The 23,638-nt window shown below is 33.4% G+C and overlaps 1 protein-coding gene across 1 annotated transcript in view; it reads right to left on the reverse strand.

Moving 5' to 3' along the window:
• Positions 1 to 3,035: 3,035 nt before the first annotated feature.
• LOC118737610 (octopamine receptor beta-1R) overlaps positions 3,036 to 23,638 on the reverse strand; it is a 60,310-nt gene continuing 39,707 nt past the window's right edge. The window contains exons 4-7 of the mRNA XM_036468227.1: positions 20,317 to 20,453; positions 17,765 to 17,947; positions 16,255 to 16,408; positions 3,036 to 6,007 (exon numbers count right to left, since the gene is read on the reverse strand). Of these exons, the coding sequence (XP_036324120.1) occupies positions 5,843 to 6,007; positions 16,255 to 16,408; positions 17,765 to 17,947; positions 20,317 to 20,453 (639 nt within the window). The 3' untranslated portion in view covers positions 3,036 to 5,842. The remainder of the gene's footprint in view (positions 6,008 to 16,254; positions 16,409 to 17,764; positions 17,948 to 20,316; positions 20,454 to 23,638) is intronic.

The raw sequence follows: 23,638 nt of genomic DNA on the forward strand, positions 1-23,638 counted from the left end.
ACAAAAACACATTTTCGTCGAAAAATGTAACAACTCGTGAGTTTTGCTCATGTACAATAAGATGGTTCGCGAAGAAATTGGTAAGCCGTTTTAAGTTTTCTATTTGTAAACCGAATTCAAAGAGAGACAGCTATATAAAGCGTTTGTCATTAATAATCCTTTTGCGCTTCGATGGGCTGTTAACTGTAATGAAATGATTATTCGAATCGTTACAATGTCATTAACCGAAACCATACTGTCTACCTATGGCTATTACCAATTGCCATGCGAAGCGATATTGTCATTGTTCATGCTTCTGCGCCATATACCAGCACGGGCATGATGCTTGACTTATTGAGTGTGATTTTTGTACTACAACAGAGGACTCAGTCCCAAGTAACACTTGTTGGCAAGAGTGATTCGGGTCTTTTTCAAGAATTGGCGTCTTGCGAATATCTGATTAATGGTGCATTTTCCAGGTCTAATATCAACTGATTGTGGATTGCGCATGCGCTCATCTGACCATATTCTGTATAAGAGCTGATGCATGCTCCTTATCAGCTCAGTACTGGAACGTCTGGACGTCGGTTGCCACATTGTCATTATTTTGTTGCAAGCCCTTTTGTTTGAAACCTTCGTAAGTCGCCTAACTGTTTGGTAAAATTTAACACCTATTTCCTGTCGGCCAGCATTTCAAGCTCTTCGCACTCACGTATTTCGGCCTCTCTCTTCCTATAGCGGCAAATACGTCTCGCCTCCCCTTCTCAGTTCCCTATAATGGCCCCACGCAGTGCACTTTGCGCCCGATCGCAGCGTGGCTCTGTAGGCGGCATATTTTTTCACTGCAGTTTCTTGCTCCTCTTCATCATACCAATTGCTCTTTCGGGCTCGCCGAAAACCGACTACTTATTCGGCGACAGTACGCAATGAGAAGGAATTATGGTTCCACTGCTCACATATGTCGGTTTGTTGAAGAGTTCTTTCTGAGAGCAGGTGTGAGAGTCGAGTAGTGAATGCATTGGCCATCTGTCATGATCGCAGCTTTTCGGCGTTGTTCTCCTTGCATTGTTGGGCACACAGATCCGAGTCTTGGCTGGAAAAGAGAAACTGGTCTAAGTCGATGTTTTGGTTTCTCGCATCTCGATCTGGATGCAGCCATGTAGCTTGATTGATCTTTTTATACCGCATGCTACCATGTTTCGGGCCCAACGATGTTGATCAACTTCGAACGTGGAGGCTGAATTATGCGACAAGCGCACAGAGAAGAGGTCCTTCTCTTCGGGCATAGATGAGCGAGATGTTGAAGAATCTCACTTTGATGCGGATGCGAGGCTTTGTTGTTATTTTTCATTGGAGCTTGTTTTTGCGAGGTGGGCCCCGTTGCTGGGCATGGCGGTGGTTTCCTAACTAAATACACGTTTATACATATAGCGAGCCGCTTGCCCCAGACAGACGCTCCTTTGCAGCCGTACCTACTGGTGAACAGGCGATGCTGACTTCAGTGAGCCCTTAAATCGAATAAGTCGTAGTGGCCTCACAGAAGCTCCTTCTCTTTCTGCTCCACTCGGGCTGGGTACCGCATCTCGCAAATGGGTTGCTCACGTTGCCCAGAGTTCGCAAACGAGGATGCAAGTGTCGACATTGGGTATAGTCGTGAAACTGCAGCTGCATACCCAGCACAACGACTATACCCCATTGCACTCCATGACTAAGTTGGATATTAAAAAAGAAAAACAACAAATTTACTTCCACATCACACACATAGACATGTATATTATAATTTCAACAACTAAGCAATTTATAAAAATCTTTGCCATACATATGAATGTAGTATAGGAAATCCTAGAAAAATTTAATCCAATCGAGGAAATGAAACTTTACTTTTTTATTTCCACATAGTCCATTTATTACTTATATATGTATGTATATACATAGTTAGGTTTTCTAGCCACTATTTGCATGATTTTCGTCACACTGTAAATATAACTATGTTTTAACTAACTCACATATTCACTGCTAAGCAACACGTTTTTTGCTAAGTATGTACTTATTAATTGGAAGCAATCAATGCCAGCTTTAATATTCACGTATAGTTGTATACATAAATATTATCTTAATAAATAAACATTCCGCTTAAATTTTACATATTCATTTAATACTTATCATTGAAACTTTCCATTACAGCTCAAACTTTTACTGAACTTATGGAAAGCTGATTTTTAAGTACACATTTACTTATACGTATATAGTGTTTTTTATAATAAATACTCAAGGTTCTTCATTAGAGCTTTGGTCTAATACTTTGTGTGGTCAAAAATCAACTGAACAATACTTTCAAACATTTTTGTAGCTAAAAATTACAAACATAAAACATATAAATTGGTTTGAGATTTACTAAATTTCAACATATTGTACTCGCGTGACTAAGAATATAATCATTCTTTATGAGTATCTAATACTTTGTGTGGTTAAAAATCAATTTAACAGTACTTTCTAATATTTAGCTAAAAATTTAAAAAAAAAATAAATAAATAAATCGCTTTGAGATTTACTAAATTTCAACATTTTGTACTCGCGTGACTAAGAATATAACAATTTTTTGTGAGTATAATATACAATTGAATAAAATTATTTTGAAATAAATATGTATGTACATAATATGTATGTTAAAATTTTAGCACACTTTCCTTTATTATGCGAGTATAAAAATTTATTTGCATTTTGTCGATTTTATGTAGACTTTTATGTGCGCACAATGAGCAACGATTTCTTTAGGTTTTTCCAAATATTTTCTACTTATTTTCCTAATGTATAGGGATGTTTGTACGTACACATACAATACATTATACATTCCGGGTGAACATTTTCGTATATGTATATTTATGTATATCTCTGTATTCTTTTATTGTTTCGTTTTTGTCCTTGTGAATATATATATATTTTTTTTTTGTTCTCTGCTTTTTTCATACTCTTACAACAAAGGATATGTTTTGCATGCTTTGAATGCATGTATGTATGTGAAAATATATACAAGTATTTATGTGCATACATATGTAGTATATAATTTTTATTATACCCTACAGGAGAAAAATTGTTGAAGAAATGGATATGTATGTTTGAAGAATGTTCAGAATAAGTTAAAAAAATGGTTAAACAGGTAATTAGGCAAGGTGAGCTTTTAAGTTTAAAATATGCGATTTGAAGATGACTCATCTTTGTCGTTTGATTGTTACAAGAGCAAGTTTAGCCTTCCGGAAAGACGAGGCTGACTAAAACTACAAAAATGGGGGATTCTTTACTAACACATTCTTAAAAGTTTTTGTCAAATCATAAGAGTGAGAGGGATAGGAAATCACACACATTGATAAAAGTAACAGATGATGGTCATTTTTTGCCTGTGGTCCTAATAAAAATTACTACATCGATCTACTAACGAATAACGGCTCATTCTGTCAGAAGTGTCGGTCTTAAATCCCATCAATTGTCTGGTACAGTTCTTGCTGCGTTTCTTCTCGGAAGTATTAAACCGAAAACATTTTCTTATTTCGTAAATAGACCAGATGAGAACTGTTGTAGGATTTTAGAAATCACCACGCTTTTCTATTGCTAGAAATCTCTAAATGAATAAGGCTTGATGTCTTTCAACAACTCTGTTAGATGTGCTGGAATATGAGACGACCGTTGTATACGCGTCCTAATTCTTTGATAGTCTGTGGTCGTAGTTGACAATGGTGACAGAGGTTGCCAAACATTTTTTTCTCGCAGACCACTTTCAAAATTTTACTGGTTTCAGTGGACCCCCTGCTGCTACATTTCTTTAATATCCTCAAAACTCATCACAAATTCTGCGGAATGGATCTAGAGGTGGAAATTTGCGTCTCGCTGAGTTCCAAGTTGCAACTCTAAAAAAAAATGTATTTTATTTGCTTCAGTTTTAATTGATTTACTTTTAAACACACAAAAACAACAAACCCGGTTTTTACGCCAAGCTTTCAATTCAGAAACCGGTAAAAGAGTAAAGAATAAATCAATAAAAATCTCTGAGAACCAACCAAGGAAGCGGCGCATCAAATTTAGGGCATAAATAAACGGATTGCTTAATAAGCGCTCTTGCGCTCAACGCTTAAAACAACTGAGCGACGAAAGCTAGATGAACAGAAGAGACAGAACGCTCTTTTATGAGGAGTAATATTTTGAGTGGCGAAAAGAGAACAAATCAAAATTGATTGCTCTTGAAATGAGTTATAGTGAGGAGGAAGATGGGAATTTTATTCCTTGGTGAATATTTTTGAAATGAAACTTCTTAGGCGACGGTATCGCAAAAATAGAGAGTGAAATTTTTAAAACTGAAAATTTTACATTAGTAAGAAGGAAGATGTAGTAGAGTGAAGAGGAAAAAAGAAAGAAAGCGACGTAAGACGTCTATAAAAAGCGATAGCACATAGCTAGAAGAGGGCACTCGTAGAACAACCAAGCAACTACGGCTACAAATAGCGAAGAAAACGACGAAATAGTTTCTCAACCTTTCAAGAAAGGACATTGCAGTAGTCATGGATTATGTAACCAGCTATCTGGTAGACCCTCTTCGAGAGTAGGAACATTTTCCCATGAATATTACAGATGTTGCAGAGATGAGGGAGAGGAAGAACCAGTCGAGCACTTCTTCTGCAGCTGCCCAACTTTGGTGAAGAGCAGAGCACGCTTTTTAGTTAGGCACTTCTTTGGTTCTCTTAGAGAATTAGCCGATGTAGGAATAAAATCAGCCCTACGCTTTAGAAGAGCATCAAAATAGTTCTATGAAAAATAGTCACTGAGGTTCCGTGCTTCGCAGCGGTATCGCAATAGACCTGCAAAGTCTAAGTGAGTTTGTTATCTGACTGCCACACCAACCTAACCAACCTAACCTATACATATATTTACATTGTTTCTGAATAAATAATATTCTGGAGGGAGCAATACATAAAATATACCCCATTTTTTAATGTTGCAACCCAATGTACACAGGTCCCGTGTGTACTGTTAAGAAAGAAGGCAGCTGTTCAATATGTTTGAAACTTATTTTCCGTATTTTTTCATATGTAGGGTATAACTTGTATCAACGAAGCTTTAAATACGCTCAGAACTCTATGTATTATATTTAATCATAGCACATAAATGTTCTATCATTTTTCCACATTTCTTTTTCTGAATGTATGTAAGTATGTATGTATATGTATGCTAGTATTCATGCAGGTATTTTATTAGCTTATATCTTTCAAGGCTTTGTCAATTCTGTGGGATTGTCGCGATATTTTGTAGCTTATAAACTGCTGTCTGTTATTCTCGAAAAACTTACTACGATACAGTACCCAAATCCTCGAATTTACTTAAACTATGATTAGTTATGCTCACAAATACATAGATACACATGTATATAACCACAGTATAGTATCTACATACATATTTTTAGCTCTTAGTATTAACTCTAAGTATTACCAAGTATGTATGTACGAGTATTTTCTAAGTTGTGTCTTTACTCAATTAAATTATAATTTCTTATAAGCTAAGCAGTAGTATGTACATTACATGTAATAACATATTTTTGTTTATTTATCTAATTATTTCTAATAACAAACCACATACATCCTACTTACACATATGTATATGTACACATACTTAGACATAATATATTTATTATTGTTTACTTTCGAGCTCCTTTGGTTGCTTTTTTTGTTTGGCTGAGTTGATTGGGTTGCTGGATTTTATTCCTCGCACGTACAGGATCATTCTTGAATTTTGTATGAATTTTTACTACATTTCTTGCTTATCACCACTGGCTTACATTCTTTCAATATTAACTAATACTCATCCGTGTGTCCTGCTTTCAATTTTGGTAAAGCGTTTGCAGCTGATTCGATGACGACGTGGCATATTGCCGCGTGCGTATAATGTTCATATGTATTTCGGAGGAGGCGGTCGAATTGATGTATGGCGGTAAGTCAGCGCCCGCACTGACACGACAATTTATGAGGTCGTATGGACAGCAGGACTGCAAAAAAAAAAAAATAACAACAACCATGAAATATTAAAGCGGTAAGTGACATATATTGGTGCGGACTAAGGGTGTTGTACAAGCAAACACATACGCATAAATTTCGAAACTCACATACATATTGATATCCCGGCAGTAGAAGTCCCAACTTTTGGGTGAATATATTGAGTAAACTAGCGTTTTTTTTTTCAATTAGTTATGGTGATTTCGTTTTTTTCCAAAAAAACACAAAATTTTCTCACCCTTTGTCTTTAATTTAGAATCGCACACGAAAAGAGAAAGAGGCAATCAAAAGACAAAACTTTTTGGTAAAACTGAAACCACCATTAATTGGAATTATAACGTAAAGAATGTTACCCAAACTGGCACAAAAACTATAAACTTGCGCACCGAAAGGAAGTAGTATTTTATTTTTATTTCTCTTAATTGTTATGTTCACCTTCAGGGATATCATAGCTGAATATATATATAAGGTGTGTCATTTTATAAGGCAAAACATAAAATGAAAACGTTTTCCAGACTTTGTTTACGCCTCAAGTCTCAGTGATTTTAAAAATATATGCAACGGATTTATAGAATTTGTCCCAACAAGTGTTATAAAAACAAGTAAGTGCGCCTGGGCCATACTGGAGAAGTGAAACTTACATACGTTACATATCTATTTTGTCTCATAACCAATATAAATACATATGTACATACAACTGTTTTCCTTAGGTTTATATTTTTTGTATTTTTTCTATCTAGATCCCTACCTCTGCCCTTGTTCGTTCTAATTACAATTATGTTATTCTGTTTTCCTTTATCTTCATTTTTATCTTTATACTCTATCGATAACATAATAAATAGTAATATCCAACATAATAGCGATAACAAAACCGATAAAAATATCGATAACTAAATCGATGACTAATTCGACTCAAATTCCGTTAGCAAAACCGATAATAACATTGGTAGCAAGATCGATTAAAAAATTGATAAAAAAAATCGATAAGAGTATCGATAACAAAAACCTATAAAAATATCGATAACAAAATCGATGAAAATATTAATAACAAAATCGATAAACAATCGATAAGAAAATTGACAAATTATCGATAACAAATAAAATCTATAGTAAAATCGATAAATAATCGACAACATAATCGTTAAATCTATCGATTATTACATCGATAAGTTCCGAAAATATCGATAGCGAAATCAGTAACAATATCGATACAAATGTGGATAACAAAATGGAAAAAATATCGATTGCCAAACCGATAAAAAATATCGACTATTATATCGATATGTCCTGAGAATCCCGAAAATCGCTAAAATCACAAAATAGTTCTCAGATTTAGTCTCTGTGTCTTTATCTATATCTTCAGGGTTAACAATAAAAGCTCTCCTTACGAAAAAATCGCTTAAAGCAAAAAAAGTGTGTACCATATATTAGACGCTGAATATAATTATTTATGTTCATAATACCTTAAGCGAATCTTTAAATGTCGTATTTTTTTGCACCTAGTAAACCGGTTTAAAATCTGACCATTTTTGACTAACCTATGCAGCTTGCAATTTAATTTGATATCTAACTCAATTCTGTACTGCTACAGATGGCCCTAACTTCCTTGTATGACTGAGCAACTATATATATGTAAATAAATGGTTTTCCTCGTAAGTTTGATCTGCGCGTGGTTACATGGCGTATGAGTAACATTATTTCCTGTTCATATTTCATTTTCACATTTCAGCAAAAAAAAACGAATCATAGAATTTAGCAATCGATAACGGAAAATTGATGAGTATCAGCGCAGTATTTAGATAATTTCACTCTCTGTACAAAACGATACTCCTTCCATATTGATCCGATGTACGAGAAACAAACCATCAGTGACACTAACAGCGATGCGCTAATTGCAATTAGTATTTAAATCATTAAAAACATTTGTTGTCAAACTGAATCAGTCTTTATTTGAATCAGTAGAACTTTCCGAGCAAGACGGTATGTGTTTTTAAGAGGACTTAACGAGGAAATGTTCATTGTAAGTACTTCTGTTTAGGCGGTTTAAGAATTTAGGCATTTTTGAAATTTCGGGCTCAATTAATATTCCTCATCCCAAGTAGACTTAATTTTTTAAATATTGGTTCAAACTATATTCTCCAATAGTTATTTAACATTGAAAGATTAAAAAAAAAAAACGATTCAAGTTATGTAACCTTGAACATCACTGAGACTTGGGTAATGCGCATTGTACCATCAAATATTTTAAACAATGAAACACCCTTATATACAATAAATATAGGTATATATATATTATACTAAGGCCAAATTTCAGATGAAATATTTAAGTAGAGATTGTTGATTAACTTCAACAATTCATTTTCAGATTACATTTAATCTGCACTTAAACGGCCAATATTGGATATTTAAATATGAGATATGCAACCCTGTGTTTGTACCAAACAACCAAGGTAAGTGGTTTTATCAAAATTGCCAAACAACGTTCAGCTCTTCAGCACAAAATGTAAGTAAACAAGCAAATGCAACAACAATTTCAAGGAACAAGCAACATTGTTGCCACTTGTTTGGCATATTTCAATAAAGTTGATTTGAAACCCAATGAAAGTTAAATGGCATTTAAATAGCAATTCAAAATTTAACTTAGATTCCGTTTAAATGTTCTTCTGAAATTGGCCATAAGTCAGTCTAAATAAATATACATATGCATACACACATCTATGAGTACACATAGTACACACAGCTTGTTGGCTGGAAGAATGTCGGAAACGACAGAAAAAACCCATTTCAAGGGTCAGTTTTTTAGTACTGGTTTAAACTCAGTTTTAACTACTGACCAGTTCTTCGGTGCGAGTTTAAAACTGCTTCATAGTTTAGTTGTTTTGAAGAGCAACACTGTTTTTTTCTTTATGCAGATACAAAACTTCAACCATTTATCTTTACTTTTGATACCATCGCGCTTAAAGTTCTGAAAGTTTACAGTGTTGCTCGACCAAATTGCCCTATGCAAGAAAACTCCAACTCAAGTGGCGTTTGTTAATTTTCTTGAGCACAATTTTCATCTAACTACACTGGCGGCAGAAATAATAGACTCGTCGTACTTTGAAGAGTATTGGCTATATTTCCTTAGTTTATTTTATGTTTAATATTTTGTTATAAAAGACCAGGTAGTTATACGGCAAACATCATATAAATCCGCCTTTTTAACTTTGAACAAAAAATTATAAAAACTCGACAAATTTTCACCAAATTTTCAAACTTTCTTTCTGCCGCCACTGTATGTATGTGCCGCTATACAAATGCATCTGTTTTCAGATTTGGCGTTTAAACTTAGTTTAAACCACGCTTAAATTTGACTGAAAAACTGCACACTGAGTTTAAACGACAAACAGAGTTAAAGTCGCACTGAAAACCCGGCCCTAAGTAGTAGTAAAAACTTCCAAAAAAATATTTGCCGATTGTGTCTCATAAAAAGAGTTTTTGTTAACTACTACTACTTTTTTGTTAGATAACTATATCATTGATGGAAAATAATAACTCTCTGATCTAAGTTAGAAATAAAATTAAGATTTAGCGGTGGCTTATATTTAAGATTAAATTTAGTATATCTTCTTAGTTGTCATTCCTATTTGATCCGTGAAAAATAACTGACTAAAACCATTGCATCAATTTTTCCAGATTTTCTTTTTACTTAGGATATTCTTTCAGCTAACAAGCGAATATGTATTTCAAACAATAAACGCACATATAAAACATATAAAAAATCAATAAAGGGAAAAAAATAAAATACATAAAATCGCTTTGGATTATCTTTTAAATATAAGCATTGTGCACAAAATCGAAAGAATCACAATATTTGATTTCAAACCACTTGAATTCAAGATGCATTCATGCATTAATATCTACTTATGTAGCTATATGTTTGCATATAGAATTTTGTTATGCTTGCTAGTGCGTTATGTAATTTGATCTGCATGTATGTAAATACGTGTGTGGGCATGTCGCTGTTATAGCAAATGTGTCTGAAACACAAAATTAATAAATAACACAGAGAAAGAAGCTCAGCATCATACGCATTAAGCAGAGTATAAAAGGAGTGAAGTGGTGAAAGCTACGGTTAAGGAAAAATCATGAGTAAATAGTATTGGAAAGTATTAGTTTTATATATACATATTTGGAAGTAAAGAAGTTTTAAATTGTTTGCATACCCATCCAGCCGGTAGGTTTAGTTAGTTAAGTTGTTGTGTTTGGCATTTGGATGGTGTAAGACAACGTTTTAGAAGTGTAAATGCCATCTGCGAGTTAGAAAATTTTGATAAGTTTAGATTTCCATAAAATTGTTTTAAGTAAATATACATAGATGCATTTTCTTTGTAGCTTATATTACAACAACAAGTCATGTTTGAGAAAAAACACAACAATCGACTTCAATTCACAATATAGAAATTTGGGAGTAATTCCATCATGATTCAATGATCGGAACTAAACCAAATAAATAGGGGACCACAGCCAAAAACGCTTCCCACGGTCCAAAGTTAACCGCGAACATATGTATATACACATATGTACATAAGAAAAAAACATTATTCCGACGAACTGATACCCTCCCCCTTTTTAAAGTCGGTTAAAAATATATAGATTTCGATTTTCGAACTTCAATTCGTGAGCAAAAAGTTCTAATTGAGGTAAATGAAAAAAAAGGATTCGAGTACCCGCTAACAAAGCACATAGCCTATTCTTAGATCTTTGTGCCTAAAGTTGCCGGTTCCTAAAAATAGTATTTAATACTTAGTGCTCCTTGAAGTCTACTAGCTAAATCCTATATATGCCAACCGTGATCAAAGATCAACAACTTTTTAGAATCAGCAAACGAATTCCAACATTCGCTATCGGAAATTTTGACTGCCAAAATCTAAAAAAAAGATTAATAGCCCTCTAACTGCCAGATTTAGCTGATTACACATTTCATTTGTTACTTTCCCATGTAGTATACTTTTAGGCCGCACTGCTTTCCACTTTGGCGTAGCGATTGTCACAATTCCACTTGCATTTAAACAATCAGTGGCATAGGAAATATAGCTTATACAGCACCGATCTTGGTGTTTTCTCAATAGTTTTTATATGATTCTTTAGAAAATATCTAACATAATTGCTCGGTTTCAGCAGTTTTAAAGTAGAACCTCATATCTGAACAATCAGTGGTATGGAGACTTTAGGTTATAGTGACCTAATTTTTGTCATTTTCACTGGAATATTTCGAATGGTTCAGTTTTCAATGAATAAAACTTTCATGATAGGAAATAGAAACTTAGTAATCTGCATTACAGCTTTTAAGACATGTAGAAATAATTTTTGTAATAATAAGATTTACTATATAATTTTTGTCAGTATTTTATGGATTTATGTGAATACTTGAATAAAATTCCAGGCCATATAAAGATTTAAAGTTGCTTTGCTTTGACAGCAACGTACATAGGTAAGGCAAGCTTGGCTGTATTGAACACTTTGCCATCGAATACTGATCCTTTTTTCATGTAAAATTCAAAACAAAAAAAAAAACTTAAACTACTGAAAATTTTAATATTACGTTCAAATTGGCCGCATTTAATTTGTTAAATGGAAAAAACCTTTTTGTAAAACACAATCGTTCATATTGAATATTTTGAGTTAATTTTGACGGTTGGTTGATTACAAATAAGAACTGCCAAAAATGACATTCAGACATTCTGTTTATTCCGGCTGTGAAATGGGATTATCCGGAATGTATAAAGAAACGCAGCCTCAGTATCAAGTGTTTGTGCTTCAATTTGTCCTATACGGAAATATCTGAAGTTAATTATGCTCAAAATGTGGGGAAACATGTAATCTCCTGCAAACAAAGAGTAAAGGCAGAACTCATCGAGGAGGTTAAGGAGGTAGGCTGTGGAAACCGCCTGTCATACTGCCAGGCAAATTTGGCCAACGATTGTTGTAAAGCGCTCCATGGCTCTCACTCGGCTGTACCGCTCTTCTCTGAGATTGGTAATCGGAGTAATCGACGGGCAGTGCCTGCGGGGCACGCGCGACAAATATTAGGATACCACATCAGCGATTTTTGCCGCAGTTGCAGAGACGAGGAAGAGACGGAGAGCTTTGAACATTATAACTGCCGTTGTCTCGTCCTAGTTTAAACGCGCAACCAATTCTTCAACATCTACTTTTTAGACTATTTAACTGACCTTCGGTGGAATTCTGACAATTGATACGCTAAACCATTTTTCTGTTAATTGTATTTCATATGAAATTTCGTTCAATCCTGTGGAAAATTTCGCCTTTTTTCAGCTTTCCCAACTTATTCAAATGTTCATTTTGTAAGTATTTTTTTAGAGTACATATTTAGTTCATGTTTTGGCACCATAATCTATCTTTTTTTGTAATTTAGTGTAATATGTATGCAAATATAAATACCCATATCAAGGTCTTATGTATATACATAGTATATATCGTCGTTTAAAGTGCAAAACCGCGTATCAACAAAATGCAAAACCGCGTATCAGCAAAATGCAAAACCGCGTATATGAAGTTGTAGAAATTATTTTCTAAAGCGTAAAAACACACATATTTCAAAATGGTTCTCTTTTTTATAAAGCAATCGCATTTCTGGCTAGTATATTTTTAGGGCGAATGGATAAGGATTGAGCCAAGAGCTTGTGTGAGCAAATCTAATTTTTGGCAGCCAATGTCAGTTGCGCGGTTTTGCAGAATGACGATACGCGGTTTTGTACTTTAAACGACGATATGTATGTATATTCAAACTCTTTTAGCTGCAGTTTAGCAAGAACGTGCTTCTAAGATAAGAATCCATTTCTTCATTATGTAACTGTCATCAAAGACAGTAAAGTCATATTTAATTTTATTGTATATGTACACCAAAGGTGAGAGTTAAGGCGAAAATGGATAGTAATATTAGAAACTCATTTCGTGCAAATTGCATATAAAAGACTTGCGACATAAGCTGTCAATGAATACGTATATAAGTATGTATAGTATCGGTCACATCAATTTTATCCCCATTTCAAAGTGATATTGTTTGCCACTTACGTTTAATTATTTATTTTTAAGAATTTTCAATTAAGACACAGTTCATTCTCTAATAAAAACTGAATAAAAAGTCTTAAACTTGCGTTTGTATGGGTTTTGTTAGAGAAAGAACTGTATTTTAACTAAAAACTCCTAAAAATAAATACATATGTAAACATAATTGGCAAGCAATATCACTTTGAAATGGGGGTGCTATTGATATGACCGATACTATATATCGATGGTTGAGTGGATGATCGACCTATCTCGGCAGCCAGTTCGAAAACGCCCTATCTCAGAAAGCTTTTGAAGAACGATTTACCTCAGAATTTTATTGAAGAACGCCCTATTTCACAATTTGGTTGAAGAACGCCCTATATCAGCTAGGGCGTTCTCAACCAAATTCTGAAGTAAGGTGTTCTTCAAAAGCTTTTGGAGTTACATCGTTTTATCGTTTTCGAACTGGCGGCCGAGATAGATCAATGTTCAACTCAGCAATGAATATGTTGATATGTATTTCAACATGAGGAATTGAAATGGTTACCAAAGTAAATTTTTGTGATTTTTAGAGCAAAATTTTGCAAAATAGGGAATGATAATTTAAACTACATATTATTATCTAATTAGATAGATAGTTTTTCGTGCGATGACAAGTTCAAAGGAATGTGGCATCGGGGTCCATAGAAGAGAGAACTAAAGCCTTGATAGTTTTTGTTCTTCATTAGCAACGAAAAGTTTTGCTAACTAATAGGCTAAACAAACAAAAAATTTAAAGAACAGAAAAATTAGCACTATTGCAGGTACAAAGCATTGCATTCCCATATTCACTTTTATTCTATTTATTATGTCTAATACTTTGCATTAAAAGAAAATTTTGTATTTTTAGTTATGTTGTGCAGCGTTAGGTATATTCTACTACAGCGCTTACGTAACAGTAAAGTTATTAATTATAAATACCCACCATTTTTCGATTTGAAATTTCATTACTTGTCGGTACTAATAGAAGCGTCCAAGAAAATGCAAATATGTACTTGTTAAAGAAATATATTTAACTACATACATATGTAAGTAAACATGAAATATTTTATTATTTAAATATTATATACCAATCGAGTAAAACCAATTATGTTGTTTATGTTTGTGCCAGAATATGTTAAGTAGTTTTGAAGTCTTCTTGTAGTTATGCGCAAGTATTGCAAGTATTGTTAGTCAATATAATATGTAATTTGAACTGGAGCTCCTAAGTTTGTAGGTAATTACAGTTGCTCGATAACTGTATATTTAATGCACTATACTCTTGCGTCCGAGCACCGTGGGCGAAATGAGCAATCAATGAACGAAATGCTGCAGCCAACTCTCATGGAGCCTTAGGTTATGAGAGCCACTCCCAGGACCCACTAAAGTCAGCAACGTCTGTTCACCAGTAGCAGCCGGCCTTCTTTATAAACGGGCCCCGTTAACATTGTACCAGCTTCTGGTTTTATGTTAGGGTTGAGAACCGTCAAGTAATTCAGACTTGCAATGGACAGAATAATAAAACGTCTGATAAGACCCGATTTTTTAATGACCCCCACCAGCTGATTCGGTGGCTTCATTTGCTTTAAATGCTTGAAAAAGGCTACTGACTTTCCGAGATGAAAATGGACTAGCAAAACAATAAAGTAGCTTATTTCATACTGCAGTATGGTAAAGCGTTGAAAAATATGTATGTATACCTTTTAATAGTTGAACAAATTATACAACATGAAAAAAGTCCAGTTATAGAAAACGATCGGCTGTGGACCGGATTCAAGCCATCAGACAACGAGATCTCGACTATCGACTGAGTCGTTCACACTTGGCAGCCAAAAATTACGCTTTCTTACTGAACAGCCACTTGCGGAAGTTCGTAAAAAGAAAGTTTTAAATGTGATGATTATCGGTGTGTAATAGGGGAAGGTTTTCCCAAATATTTCCATTAAAATTAAAGATATACTTCGGATAGGTTAGACAAGAGTCTGCCTTCGTCCCAACACTGTGATGCTAACTTATAGACTTCTTGCGTTCCTCCCCTTGCCCAAGAAATTAAAGACAATTCCAGACGCCAGTGCGTCTCTACACTTTTGATTCCTCCACATCACGGCAGCTACGATAGCGTTTGACTGCAAACGGATTATACTTAACACGTAGTGCCGAGTAAGAAATCATACCACTCCATGCGGAGGAGGAGCTTATCCAACTTCGGTCAGAAGTTCTTTTTATCCAGCACGTGAGCTCTGCAGACCATCTGATACCTATTTGCCTGTTCTATAAAGTTTCTTTTCAGCCAGAAATTAGGAAAGCCCGCATTAAGAGCGGTACTGAGCTTGCTGTTCTCGTCGATTCATTTGCAACGCAATTGCCCGGTATGTCTTAATGGTCTGGCACCCAAACAGAGTAAGTCTATATTACATAACTATTTTCGAAGTAGATTTGTGCTTTAATTGTTACTTAGCTATCAGAAAAGATAGTCTCTGAATAGACATTAATAAGAGAATCGATCAGCAATCGCAAATTGAGGCTGAGTGAGAGTTCTTGCGAATAAACGCCTCGCCTCCTACCCACAAACCCACCTTGGCGCCTTCATTCAAAAAAGAGGAATATTTGTTGGTTAGGATGGACACACATCTACTTATTTGGTTTCAGGTTCGATGCCTGGTACACGCAAAATCTAAAATAATAGAAAATAATTTTTCTATTAGCTGGCCCCGGAGTGCTTAGACAAACTTCTTTGAGACAAGATGAAGGTGCTCATTTTGAATTGCTGATATTTGGCATATATTTTAAGGTGACGTACTTCAAAATTATAAAGGCGTTCAGTTCATTCGTAGGATGTAGTATTCATACAAATTCGTTATTCCTATCATATGTAGTTCGTTCTTTATACATATGTACACGTGTATAAGTTGAAAATCATGAAAATATATGTATAAGTATATGTATAAAAATATACAACTATTCAAGTGTTGTTGTTTGTGTAAAAGTGTATGAAGCATTTTAAGAATAGCAGATGGTGTTATAATAAATGAGTTCTTCATGTAGGTATTTATTGAGTTATTCGACTTCATGTTTCCAATTAAAAAGTGCATTTTATTTTTACAAGCAGCAAGCAGCATCTATCAACACTGCAAACTAAAAATAATTTGTATCAAAACTGTAAACTTACCTTTAGCGTTTCCTTGAAAGCGCCGCGAAAATCGCGATTGAAATAAGCATAAATGATTGGATTCAAGGCAGAGTTGAAGTAGCCAATCCAAAAGAGCAGACCGACAACAATGCGTGGTGTGGTACAACTAGAACAGAGCGTGGAGGCCAAATACCTTTGTTTTGGAAAAGAAAAATACAACAAGCAAAAATATATGTGTATTAGAAATAATTTATGTACATAAATATTTATAAAAAGCCAGAAAAAAACAGAAATGCAAGGAATTTTTTATGAAAGAAAGTTATGCGAGGGATTGTTCATTAATAAGGTAATTTAAAATTTATTTATTTGTTTACTTTTACACAAATATACATACATATTACGTATGTATGTTCACTAGGGTGATCCTCAAATGTAGGAAGCATATTTTACATCAGATATCCAAAGCCGCAATCACCATGTCGATACTGCCATAGTCGAAGATATCACATATAAATTTTGGTCCCGATTGGAGTCGGTTTAGGCATATCGTAAAGAGGTAAAATGACAGTTGCCTCTATGGACTCAAACATTATTATTTTTTCATTTATTACCTAAAATAGAGTATATCACATATAAAATTTTGGTAGAGTCGGTTATGACGTCTTCACTGGGTAATTTGAACTTTGGCCCCTGTGCGACATATATGAAATGTAATATCTTCTACTATAATAGCATCGACGCACAGAGATCAATTCATACGCTCTTTTGATCTAAAATAATTTGATATATTTATATAACTAGCAACACATAAAGTAAGAAAAGAAAAATCCGAAAAAAGTTTAGTTGGGAATTTTCTTTTATTAAGGTTTTTATGGCATTAGCAAGACCGAAAAAGTGAGATTTTAGTTGTTGTTCTTATAAATAATTTTTATTATTAATAATTCGTTTAATATCATCACTATCATTATCAAAGTTATGCTCATCATTATCTTCATCACTATTTTCATCATCAACGGAAGTAATACTTTTAAAAGATTTCTTCATAAGGCGGATTGTTGTAACTGTTTTGTTAATTGTTTATGAAAAAGTAAATATCATTGTCATTTATAGGTAATTTTTCATATATTAATGAACTCGACAGGTACAAATTTTCTCTATGGTTTCGTAAAGTTTAGAAAATAGTTTAAAAATATAACCTTTAATAAAAACAATCATCATCTTCGCTTGCGTCATTGTCATCGCTATCAACAACTTAATCATCACAGTTCTTCATAATTATCAAATGTTTTGCTTTTTTCGGAAAATCCTCCATTTTTTTTTTTTGGGTAGTTTTCTCATACTTGATATAAAAGGGTCGCAACTGATCAAAAATCTATTGAATATATCTTCATTCGTTTTTTTTGTGCTGCACTTGCGAGACAAATAGAGAATATTCATTTCTCATTCATTCATTTTTTGCATTCATCTCCGATATCAATTTTTGCTTCCTACATTTAAGGACCACCCTATTGTACATAGATACATATATTTGGATATTTTTCCAGCTTACCATAGGAAGAACGGCGCCCAGCATAGTAAAAATGCGCTCATTATAATGCCTAGCGTGCGTGCGGCTTTCCGCTCACGACGCATTGTTGTGATGGTCGACTGTTCGACTTGTATGCTCGGGCGTGGTTTGGGTATTTGGCTAATCTGCAAATGTTTGTCCAACAGCAAGGCAGCCACTTTGGATCTGAAAATATAAGAAATAAAACAGAGAAAAAAATTTTATTAATAAAAAGAAGATTGTTATAGAGCATCAACAGAAAAAGAGATTTGGTATGTTACAGTGAAGACTGACGGAGATGTTAAGCATGACTGGCATAGCAAATTGAATCAACAAAATGAAGTGATCCTAAATTCAATATATATATTAATAAAAAAAAATTCAGCTGAAAGTTAAATTTATTTTTAGCTACACTTTATAGTAAACGAAGGCAGCCGAAAATTATTACTCAGTAATCATTACTGTACTAGAATATTCCGTATGCATATTTGTAAAAATACATACATATATTAGTGTATACTCGTACAGTAGGCAATCCCTTTTGTTTACTGTAAGGCTGATTTTTGGACGCAGGGGTTGTGAAATCGCCAATATCTAAACACAATTGCCACGTTATTTTCAATTCAGAAAAAACAAGCGTTAGTATCAATCAGTGGTAGTTAAATTCCAATAAGATTTTGCCTATCCACATCATAATTTTTAATAAAATTTCAACAATGCGTGAAAGTTTTCAATTTTTTTATCGTAAAGTTGGAATATCTGGCCAAAATTTAAGAAATGAAATCTTGTAATTTACATGTGCCATTTTGAATTTTTGTCATTGCGACACTTGATTCTTTATCAGCAATATTGAAAACCCATACGCTTATACTTTCGAACCGATACCCTGACTTTTCCATAAAATATTGAGTTTCTGAAAGTTAACCTCAAATTGTAAATCAGCGACCTCTAAAAGGTAAATGTGACGATTTCAATAGCAATACGGGAATTTTTGATTATTGTGCAGGGATATCGTGCTCAGGGACCACGGGGAGCTAAAGGAAACTATTCTAAAATTTTTTATCTCAGAAAGAAGAAGAAGCACTCCCGATTTCAGAATCTGATTGAAGAAGGCCATATCTCTGAACTTGGTTCGTAAACGCCCGATCTGAACTAAAAATATATTGAAAATACGCTGAGATAAGGCGTTTTGGAACCGAATTCTGAAATAGGGCATTATTGAAAAGTTTTCTGAGATAGGGCGTTTTCAAACTGGCTGCTGAGATAGGTCCATCGTCCACACAGCGATCGATCTATGGGCCTCGAATTCGTTATCTAGTTGTATGATTTAGCTAAAGTGACTATATCCGTTTTTGTGACGAAGTACTCAGCTTCCTGTAATGCATAGTTACCCACAGAGCTCGCGAGCAAAATAAGCTTTTTTGCGGTGACAGGTAACAAGATCAAAGGAAATAAGGTCAATTGACACTATTTCGCAGACTGGATCATTTCTACATTCTTTCTTTAAATATTTCTCGTATTCCAGCTCTTTTTGCGTTTAGTTTTCCGCATCGTGTTTTTGTTATATTCGTAATTTAAAATTTTGTTTAACAAAATCAGTTGGTGGTGGTTCATGATTGTGTGTTAATTAATAGCATTGAGGATATGGCAATAACCTCTTTCATCTATGGAAACAACACTTACGGGGCAACGTATATTGTAACAATATTCATACGTACGATGCAAGAACAACATTTTTTCTTTGAATCGACATACTTTAAGCATTTATGACGCTTTCCATTTATGAATGAAGAAATATTATAATTTATTTTATTTCCAAATTTTTATTGACTTTATTTTGCTTTTGAAAGGGTAACAATGTCAATTGACTTTATTTCGCATCAGTATGAGAAATAGTGTCATTTATGTAATTAATATAAAACTCGTTTTATAAGATATTTTCAAATCGGTCCCACTCACGTAAAATTAATATTTTCCGAAATATTTTGGCAGCTGTTTTATAATATAAAAAATGTTATTCCTCCTAATGTACATATAAGTGAAAAGGAAAGTTAAAACGGACCTACGATTCTTACAGTAGATGCCACGCTTTTTTCAATGCAACAAATCGAAGCTTTCTAGCTGCTTTTTAGTGAAAGAAGTGTTTCCAGAAATGTGTACAGCAAGATTTTTCTATCTTCGATCATAGCATAGGGCATAACGTCTTCTGGTTAAAAAAACAAAAACAAAAACAAAAATGTTCCGCTTGATAAAGCAAGTGTTGCATTGATATTTGTGCCAAATTCAGATTATTCAGTATATGTATGCTTCCGTTAGATAAAAGAAGTTCCTAATAAAATTAAATGAAATTGAATTAAATTAAATTTTATGATGAAAAATTAAGCAAAGTGAAAAACTAAAACAAAATTTAATTCAATTTAATTTTATTTTGGAATGAAAATTTAAGCAAAGTGAAAAAATAAAATAAAATAAAATTAAATTAAATTTTAGGATGAAAAAGTAAGCAAAGCAAAAAAATCAAAATAGTGTTTTAGTTCAACTTGTTTGCGTCTTACCTGTAAACAAGACGCTCCTGCCGGACTGCCTCCTGATAAATGCGATAATACATAAAAACCATAACGAAGCCAGGAATCCAGAAGCTCATCGATGAACTAACAATGGCGTACGCTTTATTAACTTTAAATTCACAAATCTGTAAAAAAAAGAGATATAAGATTTGATCAATTGCATAAAAAAGTGTTACAAAGTGTATCCGTAAAATATTAAATATTGTTACTAAAACGGGTTACACTCTATTAAAAGTGTCACACTATAATCTAATCAAAACTAAAACAGTCCTCTTTGTAAAAAAAAAAAGTTTGGTAAACAAATAAAAATTGTAATTGAAAATGACCTTCTTCTCAAACTCGCTGAAAGCAGTGACAGTCGAATGCTTTTTTATTGCACTCACTTAAAAGCGGATGCGTCGATTTGCTTTAAATTGGCCTTAGCTGCCACAACTTGTAACGAACACGACTCTGACCTTTGCAAACGTGGTCAGTCGATTTTAATTACTTTCAAGATGTTTTAAAAACTTTGAGCTGCATTAGACGCAGATACTCTGTAGTTGGCTGTAATTTTGGCCAAACGAAATGTACTGTGAACTGCAGGACAGCATTACTTTTTTACTGCACATTCCGCTATTCGAGCTTCAGAACTAATTAAGGCGAAGTGTTTTGTGCAAATGGACTGATTATTATTTTCGTTTTGCAAGACAGTGTTTGCTATGCCTTTTGTGCGGGAAGCCACCAGGTAATTTTTTCTAATTGAGTTTTTTCGTTTGCTTTCAAACTTTACCTCAGGTTTTTCTTATACTACTTGGCATTAGCCGCACACTTAAGTTGTACGCTTTGTTTGGTTATGGACTTCCGACTTCTAGTTTAAATTCTTTACCACTTAGTGGCTCATGTTATGTAGAAACATAATTTAAATATTTGTTATACATTTCGAATAAAAAAGTGCCATTATATCCTTCCAGACTATCCTTGCAAGAAAATTTGATAAACATTTACATACATAAATACATATGTGCATGTTTCTTGCCTCAATTCTGTGTGACAACTGAGAGAGTTTATAGAATTCAGTAGCGGCGAACACAAAGCGGTTAAACTTTACCTTAAGCGATCGGAAAACTTCATGTCACGGATAAGAAAATGTTGTAATTGATTGTGCAGAGTTGCTGGCTACTTTTCGTTTTACCTTTCGCTTAACATTTTCAGGCTTTCAATTATCAGCCCTTTAAACACAAATTTTGTTCTGAAAAAATTGGTCGTATTCTTGTTTTCGTACGAGTCGAAAATTTATGATTTTCTTATTACTTTTCTAGATTTTAAATTTTCGATTCTAACGAAAACTAGAATCCGGCCCAATTTATTTGAAGGGCAGATAAATTGTAAAAGAGACTTGAGAAAACGGCACTTATTCAACAAACAAGATGGTTACAGAGCATGTGCTAAATATACAGTTAATCAAAAAAGTTTACGTACAGAGTGATTTTTGCAATACGGGCAACTGTTTTATTAAATATTTTATTTTTTGCAAATTTTGTATTAAAATATTGTTAGTTGTACAACAAAAACCGCAAAAAATCAGAGTTCCAAACCTCGTGCAAAATAAAAGAAACTTCTGCAAATTTTTATTGAAATATTTCACTTTTTGTTACACTCTTTAGAAAAATATTAGTATGCAGTTCCTTAGCCCATTCAATTTTTGTACAATACAGTGCAAGCTCGCTACCATTGATTTTTGACCAATTTTTTTGTTGGAGGTGTTGCTCATTTTCTCCATATAAAATAATATTCGGTAAATGGATGAACTAAAAAACTGCATACTCAATTTTTTTCTAAAGAATGTAATTAAAAAGTGCAATATTTTAATGAAAATTTGTAGGAGTTTCTTTAGTTTTGCACAAGGTTTGAAACTCTGCTGTTTGTGGTTTTTATAAAAAACTTGCAAAAACCAAAATATTCTAAAAAACAGTTGCCCGAATTGCATACCTTTATTGATTGACTATATGCATATGGGGAAAAACTCCGGCTAAAAAAACGTTAATAAATTATCCATCAAATAGTTTGAAATCCATTGAGGAAATATTAAATTCTTGTATTATTCATTTTACTCAAATGCTTAAAAAGTTTCAGGTAAAAAACGATAATTTTTGAAAACACAATGTAAGCGATATTTCTACAGGGCGTGGTTTTTGCCCGATTTCAAAAATTTACAAGACAGTATTTAAGAAGGTCAGGCACAATGTGTATATCAAATTTGGTAATGATTGGTGCAGTGGTTTTTGAGATAAAAATATTTTACATAAGTGGGCGGGCCGCGCCCTGTTTCCAAAAAATGTTACGAAAAACTAATTTTCGCTTTAGATCTATTGAAAATATCATTTAATTCATGGCCGTATATTAGACAAAAATTATTTTATGTATTTAGCATATTCAACGAACTTTATGAATGTTATCTAACGAGCGCGCTTAATGCCAACCTTTTATGTAAGGTAAAATTTTGAACCATTCACGCAAAGACCTATTCAGATAATATTTGTTATATTTTCAATATTTTCAAAATGAAAAGAAACTTATAATAAAACCTTTTCCATAATCACGAGTGACAGATTTCAAGATGTTACAGTTTATTTCCAATGAGGAGTACTAATTTTTCTCAACATCTAATGCATATTCCAATATTGCCTTTACTATTTGTCATGGTTTTTGAATGTCTCTGTTTTGCGCTGAAAAAGTTATAGTCAATAATTGTACAAAAGGCACCCAAAGTGACACGACAAAATTGCTATTTTAGTTACTTTGATTGTTTATGAAAATTGAAATAACATTATTAAAATAAAAATAAATAAATAAGTTACAAGATCTCGTCACATTTATTACCAAAATGGCCCAAGATTTTTACAAAAAGTAAATGTACATTAATAAAATTAATTTAAAGATGAGTGACAAAAAGCACACCGTTCCGGAGATTTGCCCATATACCAAATAACAAAGAACAAGGGAAAACATTTTGAAGAGCATTAGGCTCCAGGAGGTGCTGGATTCAATTGTTCAATGATAATAAAAAGTTTCTTACGATATTAAAATAATATAAATTTATTTTTGTGATTTTTTTTTGTCTTCATACTATGAAAAAGCATCTGTGAAGTGCAGACTGAAAACTATTCCAGTGGAAAAATCGCTAAATAAAAATCTGTTCATAAAATAACAAAAGATCGCTTGACGCCAATTCATATGTGTTCTATGGTTTATTTCAAGGCGAATTCATACGAGTTTGTGTTATTAGATCAGCTTATTTCTTCCTATTTCATTTGCCTTACATGTATTTTGT

Source organism: Rhagoletis pomonella, unplaced genomic scaffold (genome assembly GCF_013731165.1).
Source record: "Rhagoletis pomonella isolate Grant_MI unplaced genomic scaffold, Rhpom_1.0 Rhpom_scaffold_00004, whole genome shotgun sequence".
Lineage (NCBI taxonomy): Eukaryota > Metazoa > Arthropoda > Insecta > Diptera > Tephritidae > Rhagoletis > Rhagoletis pomonella.